Source organism: Phoca vitulina, unplaced genomic scaffold, assembly GCF_004348235.1.
Source record: "Phoca vitulina isolate PV1807 unplaced genomic scaffold, GSC_HSeal_1.0 scaffold14, whole genome shotgun sequence".
In the NCBI taxonomy this organism is placed as follows: domain Eukaryota; kingdom Metazoa; phylum Chordata; class Mammalia; order Carnivora; family Phocidae; genus Phoca; species Phoca vitulina.
The window spans coordinates 36823130-36842917 of record NW_022589717.1 but is presented as its reverse complement, the minus strand read 5'-3'; the positions used below and the strand labels follow the sequence as shown (position 1 = coordinate 36842917).

The 19788-nt window shown below is 34.7% G+C and overlaps 1 protein-coding gene across 4 annotated transcripts in view; it reads left to right on the top strand.

Annotated features, from left to right (window-relative positions):
- FSTL5 (follistatin like 5) overlaps nt 1-19788 on the top strand; it is a 726034-nt gene that overhangs the window by 112706 nt on the left and 593540 nt on the right. For 2 of the 4 annotated variants that reach the window (XM_032413109.1, XM_032413107.1), the window contains exon 3: nt 19681-19711. In XM_032413109.1, coding sequence (XP_032269000.1) covers nt 19681-19711 — 31 coding nt within the window. Of the gene's footprint in view, nt 1-19677; nt 19712-19788 lie in introns of all 4 variants that reach the window. The other 2 variants (XM_032413108.1, XM_032413106.1) reach the window with 1 other exon arrangement.

Here is a 19788-nt window from a genome sequence, read left to right as displayed (position 1 = left end):
TTTCTGATTCTTCATTACAAAGAATTAGTATATTCAGATTTTCTACTTCATGATTCAGTCTTGGAAGATTATATGTTTCTAAGAATTTATCCAGTTATTCTAGATTGTCTATTTGTTGGCATATAATTGTTATACTGTTCTTTTCTAATTTTTTGTATTTCTCTGGTATTGGTTGTAATTTCTTTTCTTTCATTTCTGACTTTATTCATTTGGGATTTCTTTTTTTTTTTCCTTGATGAATCTGTCTATAAGTCTGTTGATTTTGTTTCTCTTTTCAAAGAACCAGTTTTTAGTTTCATTGATCTTTTCTATTGTATTTTTAGTCTCTATTTCATCTTTATCCACTCTGATCTGTATTGTTTTCCTTTTTCTCCTACCTTTGGGCTTCATTTTTTCTCCTTTTATTAATTCCTTTAAGTGTAAAGTTAGTGTGTTTATTTGAGATTTTCTTGTTTCTTGAGGTAGGCTTGTATTGCAATGAACTCCCTCTTAGAACTGCTTTTGCTGTGTCCCAAAGATTTTAGAATGTTCTATTTCCTTGGGGTACCTGGGTGGCTCAGTCAGTTAAGCATCTGCCTTCGGCTCAGGTCATGATCTCAGGGTCCTGGGATTGAGTCCCCCATTGGGCTCCCTGCTGATAAATAAATAAATAAATAAATAAATAAATAAATAAAAGAATGTTTTATTTCCAATTGGATTTATTTAATGTATTTTTTAATTTTCTCTTTGATTCATTTATTGACCCATTGTTTAATAGCATGCTGTTTAGTCTCCACATATTTGTGTTTCTTTTTTTTTAGTTTTCTTCTTTAATTGATTTCTAGTTTCATACTATTGTGGTTGGAAAAGGTGTTTGATATGATTTCAATCTTTTTAAGTTTATTGAGATTTGTTTTATGGCCTAGCATGTGATTTCTCCTAGAGAATGTTCCTTGTGCATTTGAAGAAGATATATATTCTTCTATTTTGGTTGGAATGTTCTGTGTATATCTGTTAAGTCCATCTGGTCTAATGTGTCATTTTAGGCTAATGTTTCCTTACTGATTTTCTGTCAAACAATCTATCCATTGATGTAAATTGGAGGTTAAAGTCCCCCATTATTATTGTATTGCTGTAAATTTACCCCTTCTTGCTGGATTAACCCCTTTATCATTAGGTAATTCCTTTCTTTTTCCTTTATTACAGTTTTGTTTTAAAATCTGTTTTGTTTTATATGAGTAAAACTACACCAGCTTTCTTTTTGTTTCCATGTGTGTGGAATAAGTTTTCTATCCCATCACTTTCAGTCTGTGTGTGTCTTAACTTTTGAAGTGAGTCTCTTGTAGGAAGTATATAGATGAGTCTTGGTTTTTTGTTTTTTGTTTGCCACTCTATATGTCTTTTGATTGGAGAATTTAGTCCATTTACATTTAAAGTAATTATTATAGGTATGTGCTTATTGCCATTTTGGTCATTGTTTCCTGGCTATTTTTGTAGTTCTTCTCTTTTCTTTCTCTCTTCTCTTGTAGTTTGATTGTTTTCTTTAGTAAAATGTTTAGAATCCTTTCTCTTTTACTTTTGTGTATTTATGAAAGTTTGTATGTGTCTGTGTGTGTGTGGTTAACGTGAAGTACATATATAACATCTTATGTTTATAACAGTCTCTTTTAAGTTGATAGTGAGTTAATTTTGAACCCATTCCAAAGCTTTATATTTTTGCCCCCCATTATATATATATATATTTTTAAATATTTTATTTATTTCTTTGACAGAGAGAGACACAGGGAGAGAGGGAACACAAGCAGGGGGAGTGGGAGAGGGAGAAGCAGGCTTCCCATGGAGCAGGGAGCCCGACATGGGGCTCGATCCCAGGACCCCGGGATCATGACCTGAGATGAAGGCAGACGCTTAAAGACTGAGCTATCCAGGTGCTCCTGCATTTTATATTTTTGATGACATGTGTTACATCTTTTTATTTTATATATCCCTTAACTAATTACTGCATTTTTAAAAGGTTTTGTTTATTTATTTGAGAGAAGGAGAGAGTGAGAGAGAGTATGAGTGGGTCGGAAGGACAGAGGGAGAGGGAGAAGCAGAATTCCCACTGAGCAGGGAGCCCAACTTGGGGCTCAATCTCAGGACCCTGAGATCATGACCTGAGCCAAAGGCAGACTCTTAACTGACTGAGTGACCCAGGCACCCCTCCCTTAACTAATTACTGCATTTTTAATTAATTTTACAACTTTTGTCTTTTATTCTTTATACTTTCTCTATAAGTGGTTGATCTACTGCCTTTGTTATTTATTTACCTTTTCTGATGAGTATTTTTTACTTTCATATGTTTTCTTAATTAACTAGTGTTTTTTCTTCTTAGCTTAGAGAAGTCCTTTTAATATTTCTTGTAAAGCCAGTTTAGTGGTGATGAACTCCTTTATATTTTGCTTATCTGGAACATTCTTAACCTCTCCTTCAATTCTGAATGATAACCTTGCTGAGTAGAGACTTTTTGGTGGCATTTATTTTTTCCATTTCAGCACTTTGAATACATCATGCCACTCCCTTTTGACTTACAAAATTTCTGCTCAAAAATCTGCTGATAGCCTTATGGGGGGTTTTTGTACATAATATATTGCTTTTTTCTTACTGCTTTTAAGATTCTTTATTTTTATTCTTAAATTTTACCATTTAAAATATAATGTCTCTTGATTTGTTTCTCTTTATTTTCATCTTATTTAGAACTCTCTTGTCTTCCTGGGTTTGGCGATTTCCTTCCCTAAATTAGAGGAGTTTTCAGCCATTACTTCTTCTTCTTCTTTTTTTTTTTTTTTTTTTTTTACTTTTTGTCTTTCTCTTCTGGGACCCTATAATGTAAATGTTACTCTGCCTGATGTTGTCCCAGGGGTCCTTAAAGATTTCCTCATTTCTTTCAATTCTTTTTTTTTTTAATTTTGCTGCTCTGTCTGGGTATTTTCCATTGCTCCGTCTTCTATTTCATCCATTCTATTGTTGAACTACTCAAGTGCATTTTTCAGTTCACTCATAATTTATTTGGTACTTCTTAATATTTTCTGTCTCTTTTTTGAAATATTCTCTGTGTTCTTTCATTTTTTTCCTGAGATCAGTGAACATCTTTATGACCATTACTTCAAACTCTTTATCAGTGAGGGTGGGACTCAGGGTGCTTGCCTCACCCATTTAGGTCTCAACTGCTGAGCCAGGAAGACAGGGCTCAGGACACTCATTCATCCTGGTTGTGTCTCAGTTTCTGTGCAGGTTGAGCAGTATTCAGGCACTCATCCAGCTCTGTTATGGTTTATGTGCTGCACAGGATGGGCGTGAAATGGGGTGGACAGTGCATACCTTCCATATACTAGCAGGCTGGAGGGAGGTCACCAAAAATGATGTGTGTGATTCCAACAATAGCCAGTTAGCATGAAATTGCAAAAGTGGTGTCTACCAATGTTTCCATTCCCAGAAAAGTTTCCTGCAGTTTCCTGCCTCTCCAGCAGGCACCTTAAAATTAATAAGCTGGTCCCTTTGCTTATAGTCTAGGCACTTGTCAACCTGTTTCTCTTGTGCTGGATGTCAGGGTGAGTGGACTTGCATATAAGCCCTTGAAGAGTGGAATCCTTATTCTCTATAGTTCTATGATTTGAAAACCAGACATTTTTGGGGTTTGTCTTTCTGGCACTGTCCCTCAGGATCAGGGTGTCTGATGTGGGGCATAATCTCTTTCCTTCTCAAGGAAGGGGTCCATATTTTTTTGGATCCCTCTTGATTGTGGGGTCACCACATCTGGGATGGGGTCCTGGAAGAGGCTATGTCTTTGCTTCTCCTACCCTTCTTGATTTGTCTCCTTTGTCTTTTGTTGTGGAAGTGCTATTACTCTAGTTCTCAGGCTGTTTTCAGAGGAAAATTACTCCATATGTAACAATAAGTTTTTTGTGTCAGTGGAAGGAGGTGAGTTCAGGATCTTTCTAGGCTGCCATCTTGAACCTTTCCTTCTGTCCCATTGGTTTTTATGAAGCTTCCTTTATGACTTAATACCTTTTGGTTTATTTATATATGTGCATATTTATATACAAATATGTATATTTGGAATTACATGTATATAAATATATTTATACATGCATGTTTTTGTCCTTTTAAGTACTTCTTGAAGATGCCATATTGCTAGACCTTATTTTTGATCCATCAGAGTTTTAAAAAGCAAATTTAGACCATTTATAATTATTATTATTCCTATTACATTTGGTTTTGAAAAGGGAATTTATAGTCATTTGGGGTTGGGTGGATGTAGAGGTGAGAGCAGATCTCCAAAAGTTTCTCTTAATTTGATCTCCAGCCACTTCTTATAAGCCATCTACACCAGTGATGACAATGTTTGATCTTCCTGATAGTTTATCACTTTTTTTGGACCCTGTAACTCAGAGGCTGGCTTTTTCAGAACGTTTAGTTTATAATATTAGCATAACTCAATAGCCCCAATACTTTTTCATTACTCATTATTATTTTTTCCTTATTTACATTGTTTTCATTTTCTTGGTGACTTTAACCCTTTGGTGACTTGAAATCCATAAAAGCTGTGGGAAGAAAATTATATGCTTATCAATTCAAAAAAGTTTTAATTGTTAGATTGGAATGTGTGTGTGTGTGTGTGTGTGTGTGCGTGCATGTGTTTGTATGTGTGTAATTAAAAATGTACTTATGAAGTATGCATTTTCCTAAAAGGGGAGAAAATAATACTGACAACAGTGGGGGAATCAGATGAATTATGCACCACCCAAAATGTATCTTTGTCTACAACATGCTATATGCTACCCATATAAACTATTCTGAGATTTTATTTTTTCTGTATGTTAGATATGTCTTAGTCTTAGAGTAGTTTGTAAGTTTTTTGAGGAAAGAGATTTTGACATCAACCACTGTACATAGAAGGTGATGTCGGCAAGATGGAGGGCTAGGAGATCCCAGTGCAATAAAAATAGTAAATAAACAGCCACAAACTGATGAAAATAGCTCTGGAAAAGCTCTGGGCTGTCATGAAGAAACAGCAGAAACCTTCTGGAGATCAAACACTGAGAATGGCCACAAAGAAAAGTATAGGAAGCATTTTACTTCCATCACTGAATTCTCAAGTCCAGAGCAACTCAACATTGAGAGACCCTTTGGAAGGATTTACCCCATGTGGAAAAGTAGAGCTGGACAACCCCAGAAAATCTCCATGACATGGTTGTTTACAGCCTTTGCTACAGAAGACCCCCACAGTCTTCATGAAAACTGAACCCAACTGACGGAGCTGCCCAGAGTCCCTGACTTTGCATTTCCTCTCTGGTGCTGGAACTGTCTCTGCAGTGAGACCTGTTCCCAGGGGCCCCACTCATTGTTGTGCCGTGCTCTTCAGGACTAGAATAACACAGTGCCTTACTATCAAGGGGACCAGAACTGCTCTGCTCTGAACCCCACCCTGGATTCTCAGTCAAGGCTTTGATTCACTATTACTGGGGCTGTACTCCTTCTCCTCTGCATTGTACCTTCTGGATCCCAAGCTGGGTCTTTGACCCACCATCACCATGACTGCACTGCTGCCGCTCTGTGACTCACCACCACAGTTCTAAACTGTAACTTTGTCCCACCATAACTGTGGCTGGAGATGCTATTGTTCTTTGACCATCCCGGGCCCTATGTTGTGACTGTGACTACTCACCATCACCAGGCTGTGTTGATGCAGCTCTGTGCTCTGTCTCTGGGGTTCTAACTTTGACTTGTCACCACTGGGGCAAGCTGCTGCTGTTCGGCAACTGCCCTGCTCGGGCTAGGTCAGAATGTTGACCCACCATCCTCAGAGCGTGCTGCTGCTGTACCCTGCCCCCCGCTCCCCAGACCCAAGCTGCCACTGCACTCTGTTAACCCAGGGCCTGTGCCACTGCTGCGTCCCCTTTCAACACCCTGTGATCTGTGTCACCACCATGAGTACCAGAGACCAAGGCTCCTGCACACTCCTGTACTTCAGACACTAGCGCCCCCACTGCAGCAAGTGCAGCTGTGCTGTAGGTTCCGGACACTGAGGTAGTTCTGCATGTGCCTGGTCCCAGGACCCTGACTCTACTGCTGTTCAGTGTGCCAGACCTGGTTCCAAGAGGAATGTCCTTGGCTAGAACATCCTCCTACAGGCAAGACAGGAGAACAGGAAGATCCTGCTGCCATCACCCCTGAGAACTACCATACCCTACTTGCCACCGCCACCCACAGCACATCCAAAGTCTTGGTCAAAGAAGACCTTCCACAGTTGTCATCAACACTGTCGTAAGCTGATGGAGTTTCATGGAGGCCACACTGCTTCGCCCTCCCAGGAACCAAAGATGGTGCACTTCACTCACCAGCAGCCTCATAACCACCTTCAGGTGAAGGTCTTTCCTCACTGAAGCCAATCTGAACAGGCAGGAAGAGTTTGACTGTTCCCTCAAATATGCAGAAACCAATGCCAAGTCAAAAGAAACATTAAGAAGCAAACAAACAAACAAACAAAACAGATTAAAAAAATGACACTACCCAAGGCACACAATGATTTTCCAGTAATTAATCCCAAGGAAATGGAGATTTATGAGATACTTGAAAAGGAATACAAAATAATTATTTTAAGGAAGCTCAGTGAGATTCAGTGGAATACAGATACACAATTTGGTGATGTCAGGAAAATAATGCATAAACAAAATGATAAGTTCAATAAAAAATCATAAAAAATAACTATACAGATTTATACAGATTTTGATCTTGGTAATCATTCCATGATATATGTATTTGTGTGTGTGTGCGTGTATTTGTTTATATATATATGTGTGTATATATATATAATATATATATCTTATATATCTTATATATATGTATCATCACATTATACATTTTAAATATATACAATTATATTTGTCAACTATTCTTCAATGAAGTTGAAAAAAGTAAACAATTGTAAACATAATGCCCTAGGCCTCACTCACCTTTCAGTTAAAATTAAGCTGATACTATAATAGCTGCTATCACCCACCTGCCCAAGCAGGAATGAAAATCCTATCAAATATACTTCTCCTTATTTTAGGGATATCTCACTTGGGGAGTTCATCTTTTTAAAATGGCAATTTAACCCATGGTTTTGGCTCTGATCTCATGTAATCACATTTGATTGAGAATGTTGCTGTATATACTATGGTTATCATCCCCTAGAGACCTCCATAAAACCATAGGTAGAGGATGTAAGTAGGGGACGCTAGACCATGACTTTTGGTCACCTCAATGAGATAATATATGTAAAGCACTTAAACATTTCTTGCCATGTAGTAAGACTAATATGTGTTTTAATCTTCCCCTTCTCCCCCTTCCCCTCAGGCTCCACTCTTTCCTCTAGCATCCGCTCCCCCCTTTCTCTATTTTTATTCTGAAGCCTTAGTCTTCTTTTCATAGACACTTGCAACGAATCTCTCCACCCATGCTTATCCAAGCAATGGTTGCATTTATGCTTAGAGACCATCTATTGACCTCCGTTGTGCTTATCTTCCCTATCAAGTCCCTCCCTTGGTTGCCTGTGCCCAGAGTATCTTATACTTTGGGATACTTGGCTATAAGTCTTTATATTTTCTACATTACAGGATGTAATTTTTTTTTGTACAAAGTATATTTTCAATAATAAATGTTAGCTATTTGTAGTCTCAGTAAAATTTATATTACTAGAAAAAGCATACTATATCCCATTGGAAATTTAAAAATCAAATCATTAGATTCTTATAACAAAAATAAGTTAGGATCCATTTAGAGACTTAATAAGTTATAAATTTAAATATATTGAGGGATAAACATAAAGTGGAAAGAATTCTAATGCAAATATGTGCATTTTAAATAATACAACTTAACTAATTTCCATGTCAGCATCATTAATTAATTAGTGATTTATATTTCTATTTATTCCAAATCCTTTAATTAGTGATTTGTGTTAGGAAAATCATCATTATTTTTCACACTCCAAAAACACACTGTGAAAACTGTTATAATAATTGGCATGTTTATTTAATTTATATGGCTCTTTACCAGATAGCTTTAGCTATAACACTTGAGTGGGCATAAATTTGCTTCTGGAAATGGGAGAGAAGTTTCTTGAATATGTTTTTATATACTCCTCATGTTTAAAGAAGTATGTAGTTGAGCTATGCTTACCTATTCACTATTTCTCCCAAAGGATTAAATATTTTACAATTCCGTGCTTTTGCACAGCTTAATACTCTTTTCCACAGCAAATTAGTTTAGTACTCTTTAATTCTTAGCTCAAGGAACAATTTTCACGGTGAGTTCTCCCTTTGCCCCATACTCAGCATAGACAATTGCTCCTCCCATTCTTGTTTCCAGATCATCCTATAAGTTTTTTTTATCATTGTTTTATAATTAATAGCTATTAGTCTCTCCAGATAGAACATGAACTTCTGAGATCAGAAATTTATGTTATCTAGGGGTGCCTGGGTGAATTAGTAGGTTAAGCGTCTGCCTTCTGCTCAGGTCATGATCTCAGGGTCCTGGGATGGAGTCCCGCAACAGGCTCCCTGCTCAGCAGGGAGTCTGCTTGTCCCTCTGCTCCTACCCCCACTTGTTTTCTCTCTCTCTGTCTGTCTCTCTCTCAAATAAATAAATAAAATCGTTAAAAAAAAGAAATTTACGTTATCTATACTTCATTCCTATCTTATAGCATAGTGCTGGCCATGTATATTCCAAACAGACCTATATTCAAGGAGTGAGCTAGTATGTTGATACCTTATTAAAGTAGTAATGTGATCATAAGATTAATATGTTCTAATTATACTTTGAATTTCTTCACATATTAATGAGATAAATGGATAAAGCCAGTTAGACTGTGTATTATCAATTTAAAAAATGTAATTAACTTCATTTTTTTAGAAAAAAATCAGTATTTCAAAAATTAAATAGGTGTATCTTTTAGATGTTTCCATATTTATGCTGGATATCCTTCACAATGAAATATTGTCTATAATACATAATTAAAATTGTCAAAAACTTTTTTTTAATATATGTTCTTTCCATTTCAAAATTATAGCTTTGAAAAAAGTGGCCCATCAACATATGTTAATTTTAGATTTTCCCCATATTTCAACTCAAAGTCTAATAGTGTAAAACAATGATGTTGTAAGAAGGGACTACAGAATTATCACTTTTATTTTAAGATTGTAGGTTAGAAAAAGAACATTTTTTTCCTAGTGATTTTTAGATACTCAAATCTTACACATTGTAAAATAAATAAGTAATTTTATACTTTATATGGAGAGGAGTACTCATATATGCATGCATCATGTATGGAGATTTTAGTGAGTGCTTTCTCCTTTGATTATTTTATCTTATGAGTCTGTATTATTTTCTATCTAACATGTTTCACTACCTAATTCCTCAATTTCTGCAGGCTGTTTTTTCTGCCCTAAATGCCCATAATTCCTTCACCTAGTTAAATCCTGCTCATCTTTTAAGATCCAGTTTGTTTATGTCTTTCATGAGTATATGAACCAAAGATGTCTTTTGTGACACATTGTGAAAATTCTTATTGATTGTATTTGACATAATATCTGGTGATAGTTTATGCATATGTCTCACTCATTTAACTTAAATACATATTTAAAAAATCAGACAAAAAATATTTCTGATGTTTACATTAGATTTAAACCATGAATGTAATTCTATATTTTCCATAATAATTGATTTTATTTTAAATGTAAATACAAATAAACTTCCATCATAAAACTTCTAAATTTAATATTAAAATTATAATATATGTAACAAAAACATAATACAAATATTATTAAATATGGATATGATTTATAAGTAAATTCAGTTCTGGTTTGATTTTTTTTTAAGTCTAGTGCATGTGTCTTGTTACCTTCCTTATGGATTTTAGAATTCAAAGTCATACTGAGGATATCCATCAATCCAATAACAATTTCTTTTCATCTTTTCTTCCTTAAAATCACATAAATATATCAAATGTAATATGAATCTATAATAAGAAGCAACTATGATTTTTACATTGGAATTAATGACCTCACACCAACATATTAAGCCAAATGAGAAGCAGCTCTAGATTGACAATCTATAACTTTTACAGGTCATGGTTTGAATATCTATATATCTATATCCATATCTATCCATATCAATCTGTATAATACATAACTTAGAGCAAATTGTACATATGCTATATATAACTAATATATGTAATATTTCTTTAAAATGTAAGAAAATTTCTTACTTCTTCATGAAAGGATGAAACCTACTAGTTGACCAAATATAATAATTTTATCATCTCATTGTGCACTTAGCATGACACACTATTTCCTGTCTTCCATACACTCTCATAGATGCCTAACTTTGTTCAAGCTATGTCTTTTGATAGGATCCTCTCCTTCCTTTTGCTGTAGAGATCAACTACTGATTCTTACTATCTAATCTGCTCTCCTGTATATTTCCCAGTTTTCTACATTCTCAAAGCTTCCTTTCACCTGTCTAAGAAAGAATGCGTTGTTCCTTTAACTGCTCTCTAGATTTTATACATAATTCCATACACATTCCAGTAAAGGGAACATAAAATGAACAAATAAGTACATATTATTCCAGGAAGTAGCAACCTCCGTGTGAAATGAATAAAAAGTTAAGAAAAGCAACTAATAATGGGCGTGCTGTTTTAGAAGGGTGAAGGTTACTGGGTGTTATACACAACTGATAGATTATTGAACATGACATCCGAAACTAAAGATGTACTGTAAGTTGGCTAATTGAATTTAAATAAAAAAAAGTAGAATGGTGAAGGTTGAGGCTTATTGAGAAGGTGATATTGTATCAAGAACATGATTCAAATTCTAAGGGAAGTATTTTAAATAAAAGATCAGAAGATTGATTAAACTAAGTAAGATGGAAAATTCACCATTAGAGTTTACCGAAAACATGTCTGTATCTCCAAGATTTAGGAGGCTTGATATACTGCATTTTAATTGCAACTATTTCTTATTTTCCAGGCTTTTTATAATTAAATTGCCACCAGTGAAATATGTTTTTGAGAAAGTGTGTGCATATGTGTGTGTGTGTATGTGCACACACGTGTGCATTGAGGGCCTCAGGGAGGGAGCTCATGTGTTCATGGGTATGCATGCTTCAGAATAGAAGAGATTTGCTACAAGATTTGGTGGAGTAGTTCTGCTGAAACTCTCCTATTCTCAGCTTCCATGAATTTACTATTACTTAATATTAAGTATAAATATTACTTAATAGCCCTAATATAAAAGATCCCTTAGTGGCCACCACTGGAGGATGTTAGTGAATCAATTCATTATTTTGAACACTAGCAAACTAAAGAGAAGAATCAAGTATTTACTTTTCCTTTATTGTCTGTATCCATTGTGGAATGTAATAATAGAGGAAGTTTCTCTTTATAAAAGTATTCCAACCAATACATGAAGAAAGAATGATAGAATTAAAATATCAACATTTTATAGTAGGTTTAGACATTAATCATCAAAAGCTGCTAATATCACAAAAAGAGAGATAATCAGACATTAGGTGACTCCAGAGAGGAGAACACACCACCTCCTACAAAGTGGTCTTGCCAAAACAAACAAACAGACAAATAAACAAACAAGCAAACATGCAAACAAGCAAAAAAACAAAAGCTACAGTAACAAAAAAATAAAAAATAAAAAATAAAAAAAAATAAGCCTGAGTCTAATTAAACCCGTAGATCCAACTAGTAGTTCACAAGATACAGAAGACAGAGGACACCATCAGGATGAAATCCGGAAAATCCAGATTGTAGGAAACTCTGGAGACAAGTGACGTGATTTCTCAAAAATAAATTGAGAGGAAAACAAGATGAAAGGGGATCCTATGGATTAAAAGGGACATCAAGGACATATCAATTGCAAGTGTTGGTCTGATTTGGATACTTTAAACTATAAAAAAATATGACTTTTCTGGGATGTTTGGAAATTTGAAAAAAAAACTTTAATATTTTACATTTTAACCCCCTAGCACATAGAAATAAACAAAGATATATATATCTATAGATATATAGGTATATATATTGAACATGAGTGTGCTGCTGCAAATCAACATTTCACAACTTTTGTTTGGTGGTATTTGTCTGGTAAACAATAATTGCATCAGAGAGAAGGGAAGAATCCTGAGAAGAAATTTAAACTAGGCAGTCTTCTAAATTAATAATCTTCACCTTCATGTTTGTTTACCACCAAAATTTATTTTTGTATATCCTTTCTTTCCATTCATTGATTATTTTCACTGTTAGGATCTATTTGTCTTTATTCTTGACTTTAAAACTATATACATTTACCTTAGCTTCTGTAGCATTACTGTATATATATGCATTATATAAAAATATATATGTAAATACAATACAAATAAATACAAATACAATAGAACTTGCAGAAAATATTTCTAATCACATTTTATGTGATTAGACTATTAATATATATAATATATATATATTATATATATAATATATATATTAATATATATAATGATTCAGCTTTGGTGAATGATGACATCTATTTACTTCAGTAACAAGTATGGATCATATGGATTGTGAGCAAGATTACTTTAGCCAGGACACATCACTTTTGGATACTATAGACTTGTCTCTTTTGTTAACATTTAAATTTTAAGATTCATTATGGACTTGATTAAATATGCCAGTAAAACTATTCTGTTCATTTGACTTTTCTTAAATCCCCAGACTGACGGTTTGGTTTGTTTGTTTTCTCAGCACATGATCAACCTAAACACAGTTTGAGTGTGCTTTTTTATATATTTTAGGCAATGAAAAACAAATAAAAAAAATACTTTTCTCCCCCCATGACTTTAAAGAAAATCTATAGTCCCTCAGAATGTGCCACCCATTCAACTAAGGCATTGATATGTTTAAGGATGAGTCCTTAAGTAGAAAATAACTTTCTAATATTATGTTAGTTATCTAGGTAGCAGGGCCTTACCATATGCCTTTTAATTAATGGCCAAATGCAAACCAACTCACATGGGGCTGAGGCAAAACAATAACCTAGAAATCTTTTCTTATCACTCCCATATTGGAGGGGGAAAGATGCTGCATTTTACAGATGTTCCCTACGTCCTTCATGTAGTATAGACGTTATTTTTATGTACATTTAAAAGAAAGACTAAGTACATTCTCCCAAAGTAGAGGGAGAATTGTTTTACCTCTAAGGGACTGATTCCACTGTACTTGCACTTGCTTCATTCTTATATCCTTCTATGTGAAGGGAAGCCTATGGGATGACCAAAAGGCACATAATTAACCTCATTAATCTGGGGACATGCATAGGCAAATTTAAAATAAAAGTATCCATGGGTATTACTTGTATGAGGTTTATGTCTTTTTTTCAAGTGATTTAAGCTTTATAGTACGGATAAGAGGACAATTCACTGTGTAATGTTTATAACTCAATGCTGTTATGATGGAAATGATTCACTTAGTATTTAGATGGTTTCTTCTCTTTCTAGAGACCTTGTACTTCTTAGTAAGAAGGAAGGAACCAAGTAAACTGTGTTTGAAGATACTGTGGCCAGACATTTAATTTTAGTGCTTGATAAAGAGAGATCAATTTTTATGTTAGAGGCATCATGAGATGTTAGTAAATGCCGTGCTAAAATGCAAACACTAGATAAGAAACATTCTTAATAATATCTTCTAGAGTGATAGCATTCTGCCCTTAAATGGTACTAACAACCTATGCATTAGTGTTATTTGCTATAGTCTTGTTTGCCTAGATGCTTTAGGACCACTGCATCTCATTTCAGAAATTACTGTGTACCCCAACATGACTTAATTTTATACTGGCTTAGCTAAATTCCATTTATTATGTTGTATTTTTTTAATATTTAAGACATTATGTTATACAATCATGTGTTCCTTCTGAATCCACACTACTGCCCAGATTGTCTTTGCCAATCTCTATCATACTGTCTGCAAGGATCTATTTACTCATTTCTATCATTGAGCTGGATTTCATGGAGTCTATTTGTGTAATTACTATAGCACTTTGGGATTCTTCCAAGAAATCGTGTAGTACAAAGTAGAACACAAATGGTTTGCTATTATTTAATTTTGATATGTAGCCAAGATACATTTTTTACTTTAAGACAGGATCAACTGATCAGAAAATCTTTTGAAAGAATATTAAAACTGAGTTATACCAAGGGATTGGCATTCTACCTTTGCAGACAAGATCTACATTTTCTTAATGTAAGAATGCTTTTCAGGGCGCCTGGGTGGCTCAGTTGGTTAGGCGACTGCCTTCGGCTCAGGTCATGATCCTGGAGTCCCGGGATCGAGTCCCGCATCGGGCTCCCTGCTCAACGGGGAGTCTGCTTCTCCCTCTGACCCTCCCCCCTCTCATGTGCTCTCTCTCCTCTCATCCTCTCTCAAATAAATAAATAAAATCTTTAAAAAAAAAGAATGCTTTTCAAATGTATCATGAGGACAGGGTAACAAATCTTTCTGACCTCTTAGGAGTTCTCACATAATTATATAATCACAATTTTCTCCTTAACATTTTCCCATTAAAAAAATTAACATTTAAAACATGAAGTAATAGTTTATAAAATAAAATTGTGGAAAGTATATTGCCAGGTGAATAATGCAACATTTTAGTCATAGAAGCAAGTTGGAATAGTTATTACTTTGAAAATCCTAAATAATGCTTATTAAATATCTACTGACATGGTTCTAATACAAGTTTTGCAGTGAATGAAGAAGTTTATCTTTATTTTTTTTCTTACTTTGCAGGTTTGTTATTCTTCTCAGTCCATTAAATTAATTTCTATTTTTTTCTTTAAATACATGCTTCTTGAACATTTCCAGTTTATAGAATATTTAAGGCTATTTTCATTGGTAATTTATGATTATATACAATTGTATAAATAGAGAATTAGGTTTTAAGAAAAAATATAATAAGATATAATATCAGTGAGTATTAAGCCTATTTGCCTATAATTAAAATAAAGCTAATATCAGTGTCATACAAACTTATTATAGCAAATCCCAATTAGGATTTTGACAATAACAAGCTGTCCTATTCACCTACTCTCATAAAAAGCAGTGCATTTAAAATCTTCTCTATCTCCTCAAATTTCTGAGAAATCATCCTACTTCACCACTCATCTGACTCCTTCTAATAGATAAAGAAAACAAATCCTCACAGACTAAATGTTTAAAATTAATCAGATCAAACCTATCAACTTCTTGCATCTATGACCCCACTTTCTGTGCCTACCTGTTATATTGGAGGAACTGGTTCTCCTCCTATCTAAATGTCTCCACTTATATTCAGTGTCACATTCAATAACCTTATGAAATCCATCATATCATCTCTCCCTGTTATCATAATCCTCTCCATTTCTACTATGTATCTCCCATCATTTATACATTCTCAATTCTCACTGATTTAAATAATATAAAACTAAAGATGAAACAAAGAGATGAACAAAAACCAAACACGATACCTATATGAATTTCACTTAATCACCAGTCACACACCACCCCAGGCCTTTCCTTCCTATGCATTTTTCTCCCATTACATTTTTACTATGTCATACATTTCTCAATTTCCCTCTCCTTCCTTGAGTAACTTCAGTTTTACTTCCAAACACATAACACCACAAAAACGTGGTTTTTTTGAAGTCAATGATTCCATCTATGCCACTTTTTTTTTTTTTGAGAGAGAGCGAGCACGCAAGTGAGTGGGGGTGGGGGAGGAGGGACAAAGGGAGGTTAGAGAGAATCTTAAGCAGGCCTGAGGTGAGGCTCCAGCTCAGGACCCTGAGATCATGACCTGAGCTGGAATCAAGAGTCAAACGCTTAACCGACTGCGGGCCCTTAACCCACTGAGGGCCCTTAACCCAGGAGACCCTCTACCACTTTTTCTAATGGGCATTGCCTTGGATATAAGTATACTTGATCTGTCAGAAGAATTCTATGCTATTGAAAATCTCCCCCCTACATAATATATTCCCTGGGATTCCATGATTCCATGCCCCCTTTTTTTTCCTCCTATAATTTGTCTATCCTTCTATTCTCTTCTGTTGGCTAATTCACTTTATATTTTTCTTATATTGTTTCCAATACTTAGTTCTAGATCATTCAACTCTACTATATGTTCTCCAGATGCAGTGCTGATGATTTATACACATGGTGGTGATTTCTAAATTTATATGTCTTGCTGAAATATCTCCCATGAGTTCCAAACATTTTAACCATCTGCCTACTTTGCATCCTCAGAGTGATATTTAAAGTAAAATCAAAGTCAGAATATTCAAACATAAAACCCATGAAAAATTCAGGCTCTTTACTCTTAAAAGACAGAGTAGATAAGGATTACTTTAAGTGTCTGAGCACTGAGGGAGAGATGAGGAAGATGAAGAAGATGAGAAAGGTGGTGAAAGAAGTAAGGGAAGATCAGAAGTTCAATTCTGGATGTGATAAGTAGGCTGTTACTAGATATCCAAGTAGAGATGTCAAAAATACAGTTAAATACACGAGGCTGAAGTTCAATGGTGAGAATTGGCCAGAGATATAAATTTGAGAGTCCTTAGGAAAAGGATGGTGGTTAAGGCCAGAAGACTAGATAAGATCACCAAAGGAATGAAGTATATATGGAAGAAAGGGAAGGGCTCAATGTCTAGGAAACCAGTGTTTAGAAATTGAGATGAGGAGGAATCAGTAAAGCAGTTGGGAAAAGGGTGGTCAGACAACAAGAGAAAAATTCACAGAGTGAGACAGTATTAGAAATCAAGTGATGAAGTATAAAAGTGTTTTTTTTTTTTTTGGATACCTTTCTCATCTTAGAGGCAACTTCATCCTTCTAGTGACTCAGATCCTTGAAATCACCCTCATCTATCCTGTATCTCATACCCCAAATTTATTCTATTGGCAGTTCTGATATTCCAACTGCACTGCTACCACACTGTTCTGTGCCATTATCACCTCCCACCTGAATTACTGCTAGTCTTAATAGCCAGAATGATTCTACCTAAATGCAGTTCAGATAATGTTACTCCTCTGAGAAGAAACTTACAATGTTTTCTCAGCTGTCTCAGTGTAAGAGCCAAAGATCTAACAAATGCCCCAGGTGCTGATCTATCCAACACTTATTGGCTCCCGTATTGCATTTCCTACCAAACTCCCCTTACTTAGTCTAGTCTAGTCACACTGGCCTCCTTGGTAGTTTTGACAATGCCAAGAACTTTTGTACCTAAGGAAGTGTGCGATTGTTTTTCTCTCCTAGAATATATTTCCCCCAGATCAATCCTCGGAATATCCTCTCATCTCATTCAAAATTTTATTCAAAATTCATTTTATCAGTTGTTAGACATTTGGGGTCTTTCCATAATTTGGCTATTGTTGATAATGCTGCTATAAAAAGTGGGGTGCGTGTACTCCTTTGAATCTGTATTTTTGTACCCTTTGAGTAAATACATAGTAGTGCAATGCTGGGTTATAAGGTAGTTCTATTTTTAACTTTTTGAGGAAACTCCATACTGTTTCCAGAGTGGCTCTTGCCATTTACAATGAAATGGCTGGAGCTAGAGTGTATAATGCTCAGCGAAATAAGTCAGAGAAAGACAAATACCATTTGATTTCACTTGTGTAGGAATTCAAGAAATAGAAATAACAGATGAAATAGGGGAGAGAAAGAAAAAAAAGAGACAGGTAGGCAAACCATAAGAGACTCTCATCTGTAGAGAACAAACTGAGGGTGGCTGGAGGGGAGGTGGGCAGGGGAATAGGCTAAATGGGTGAAGGGTATTAAGGAGAGCACTTGTGATGGGCACTGGGTGTTATATGTAAGTGATGAATCACTAAATTCAACTCCTGAACCTAATATTACACTATATGTTAACTAACTAAAATTTGAATAAAAACTTGAAACAAAAAAAAGTCATTTTGTCATTGTAGACCCATGTAAAAATTGCAGTCACTTACTCTAAAACTACCTTTTATGGTATATCTTTTTTCTAAATAGAATTTACTAACATTTATGCAGTATGTTACTTTAAGGACACATTTTTTTTGTTTTGTTTGTTTTGTTTCATTTCATTTCTGTTTTGTTCGTCCTTTGTAGCCTTATCATCTGGAGCAGTTTCTGGCACATAAAAGCAATCTATACATATTTACTCAAAGAATAAATGACCAAATGAATGAATGAATGAATGGCAAAAGAAAAGGAGAGAGGACAGAGAGACAGATTTTTGTTTTTCATTAGCAAATATCTCTTTGGAAAGCTCAAGCTTGCTTATCTTATATGATGAAAGGATAATATATTTTTAAATCAAGTAATTTATATTTAAATTTTAGTTTTAATGAACAACAGATAGTCTAAATTAAAAATAAATCAGGACTGGAAAAAATAAATTAATTAACAAAGGACAGTACAGGATCCAAAAAAGGCTAGGGGCGCCTGGGTGGCTCAGTCGCTAAGCATCTGCCTTCCGCTCAGGTCATGATCCCAGGATCCTGGGATCGAGCCTCACATCAAGCTCCCTGCTCAGCGGGAAGCCTGCTTCTCCCTCTCCCACTCCCCCTGCTTGTGTTCCCTCTCTCGCTATGTCTCTCTGTGTCAAATAAATAAATAAAATCTTTTAAAAAAACAAAACAAAAACAAAAACAAAGGCTGGACAAATTAGGACAAGAGAAGTAGCACACAAAGTATTAAAGTTTAATAGAATCATACATTGGATAAACATGTTCCATAAATATACATTTGTCAATATGCATTTTTATTCTCAAATCTGACTCTTGGATTAATGCCTGCAGCAAAGTAAGTTCTTCTTATTTTTCACGATTTTCATAAATTTTATCAAAATTTTTGGCATTTATACATTTCTGAAGTTCCATTTATATATGTCATTTTTTATTAGAAATACATTTCAAACTTATTTTTAGTGTGAGGCCCTGAAACTTACACAGAGTAAACTATGCTTGAATATTAATTGAGAAGGTATAGAGGGCACAATTTCTACTTAAGAACTTGAAAGCAAGCTAATTCTTTTGGGGTTGCCTGGTAACTAATAAGGAGTATGTCAAATTGAAAGACAGGTCTGACTAAAGCAGCCTTTGAATAAATAATAGAATTGTTGTCAACTTTAGCCTTCGAGTAGTGAGGCAGGGACCAATTCTAAATTAAATTGAAGGAAAGACAGTTGAAACATTTTATAGTTTTTTAGTGAATTGTCCACTGTTTGCCCTTAAACTTTTTTCCTCACCAACAATTTCTGATTAATGCAGAGACATTGAAAGTAAATTCTGAAGACATGATTCAATATCTGTTGAAATTAAATGAAATGGCCTAAGGCATTTGAGAGGCATGATTATTTCCTATTCATTTCCATTTATTTATTTAGGAATCCATATTAATATAATGTATAAGTTTCTTAAAGAAATATGTGTCCTGGAAGAATGATTACTACTTTGATAAAAGACTGGACCTAACTGCTTTTTAAGGTGAGATTTGTGTTACGGTGACTCCAGGGTACATGTACAACAAAATATCTTGACAAGTCTTTAGTTACCATGATCTGTTATATCAGGCTGTTGATCACATACTCATAGATTTTGACCTATTTCTGTTTTAATTCCAGCAGGAAAAGAGTCAAGACAGTTCAAGAATCAAAGGTAAGAGATGACTGTTTTAAGATCATAGTTTCATCAATTCATGTAAGTATAGAAGAAGAAAAAAATTGACTGAGCTT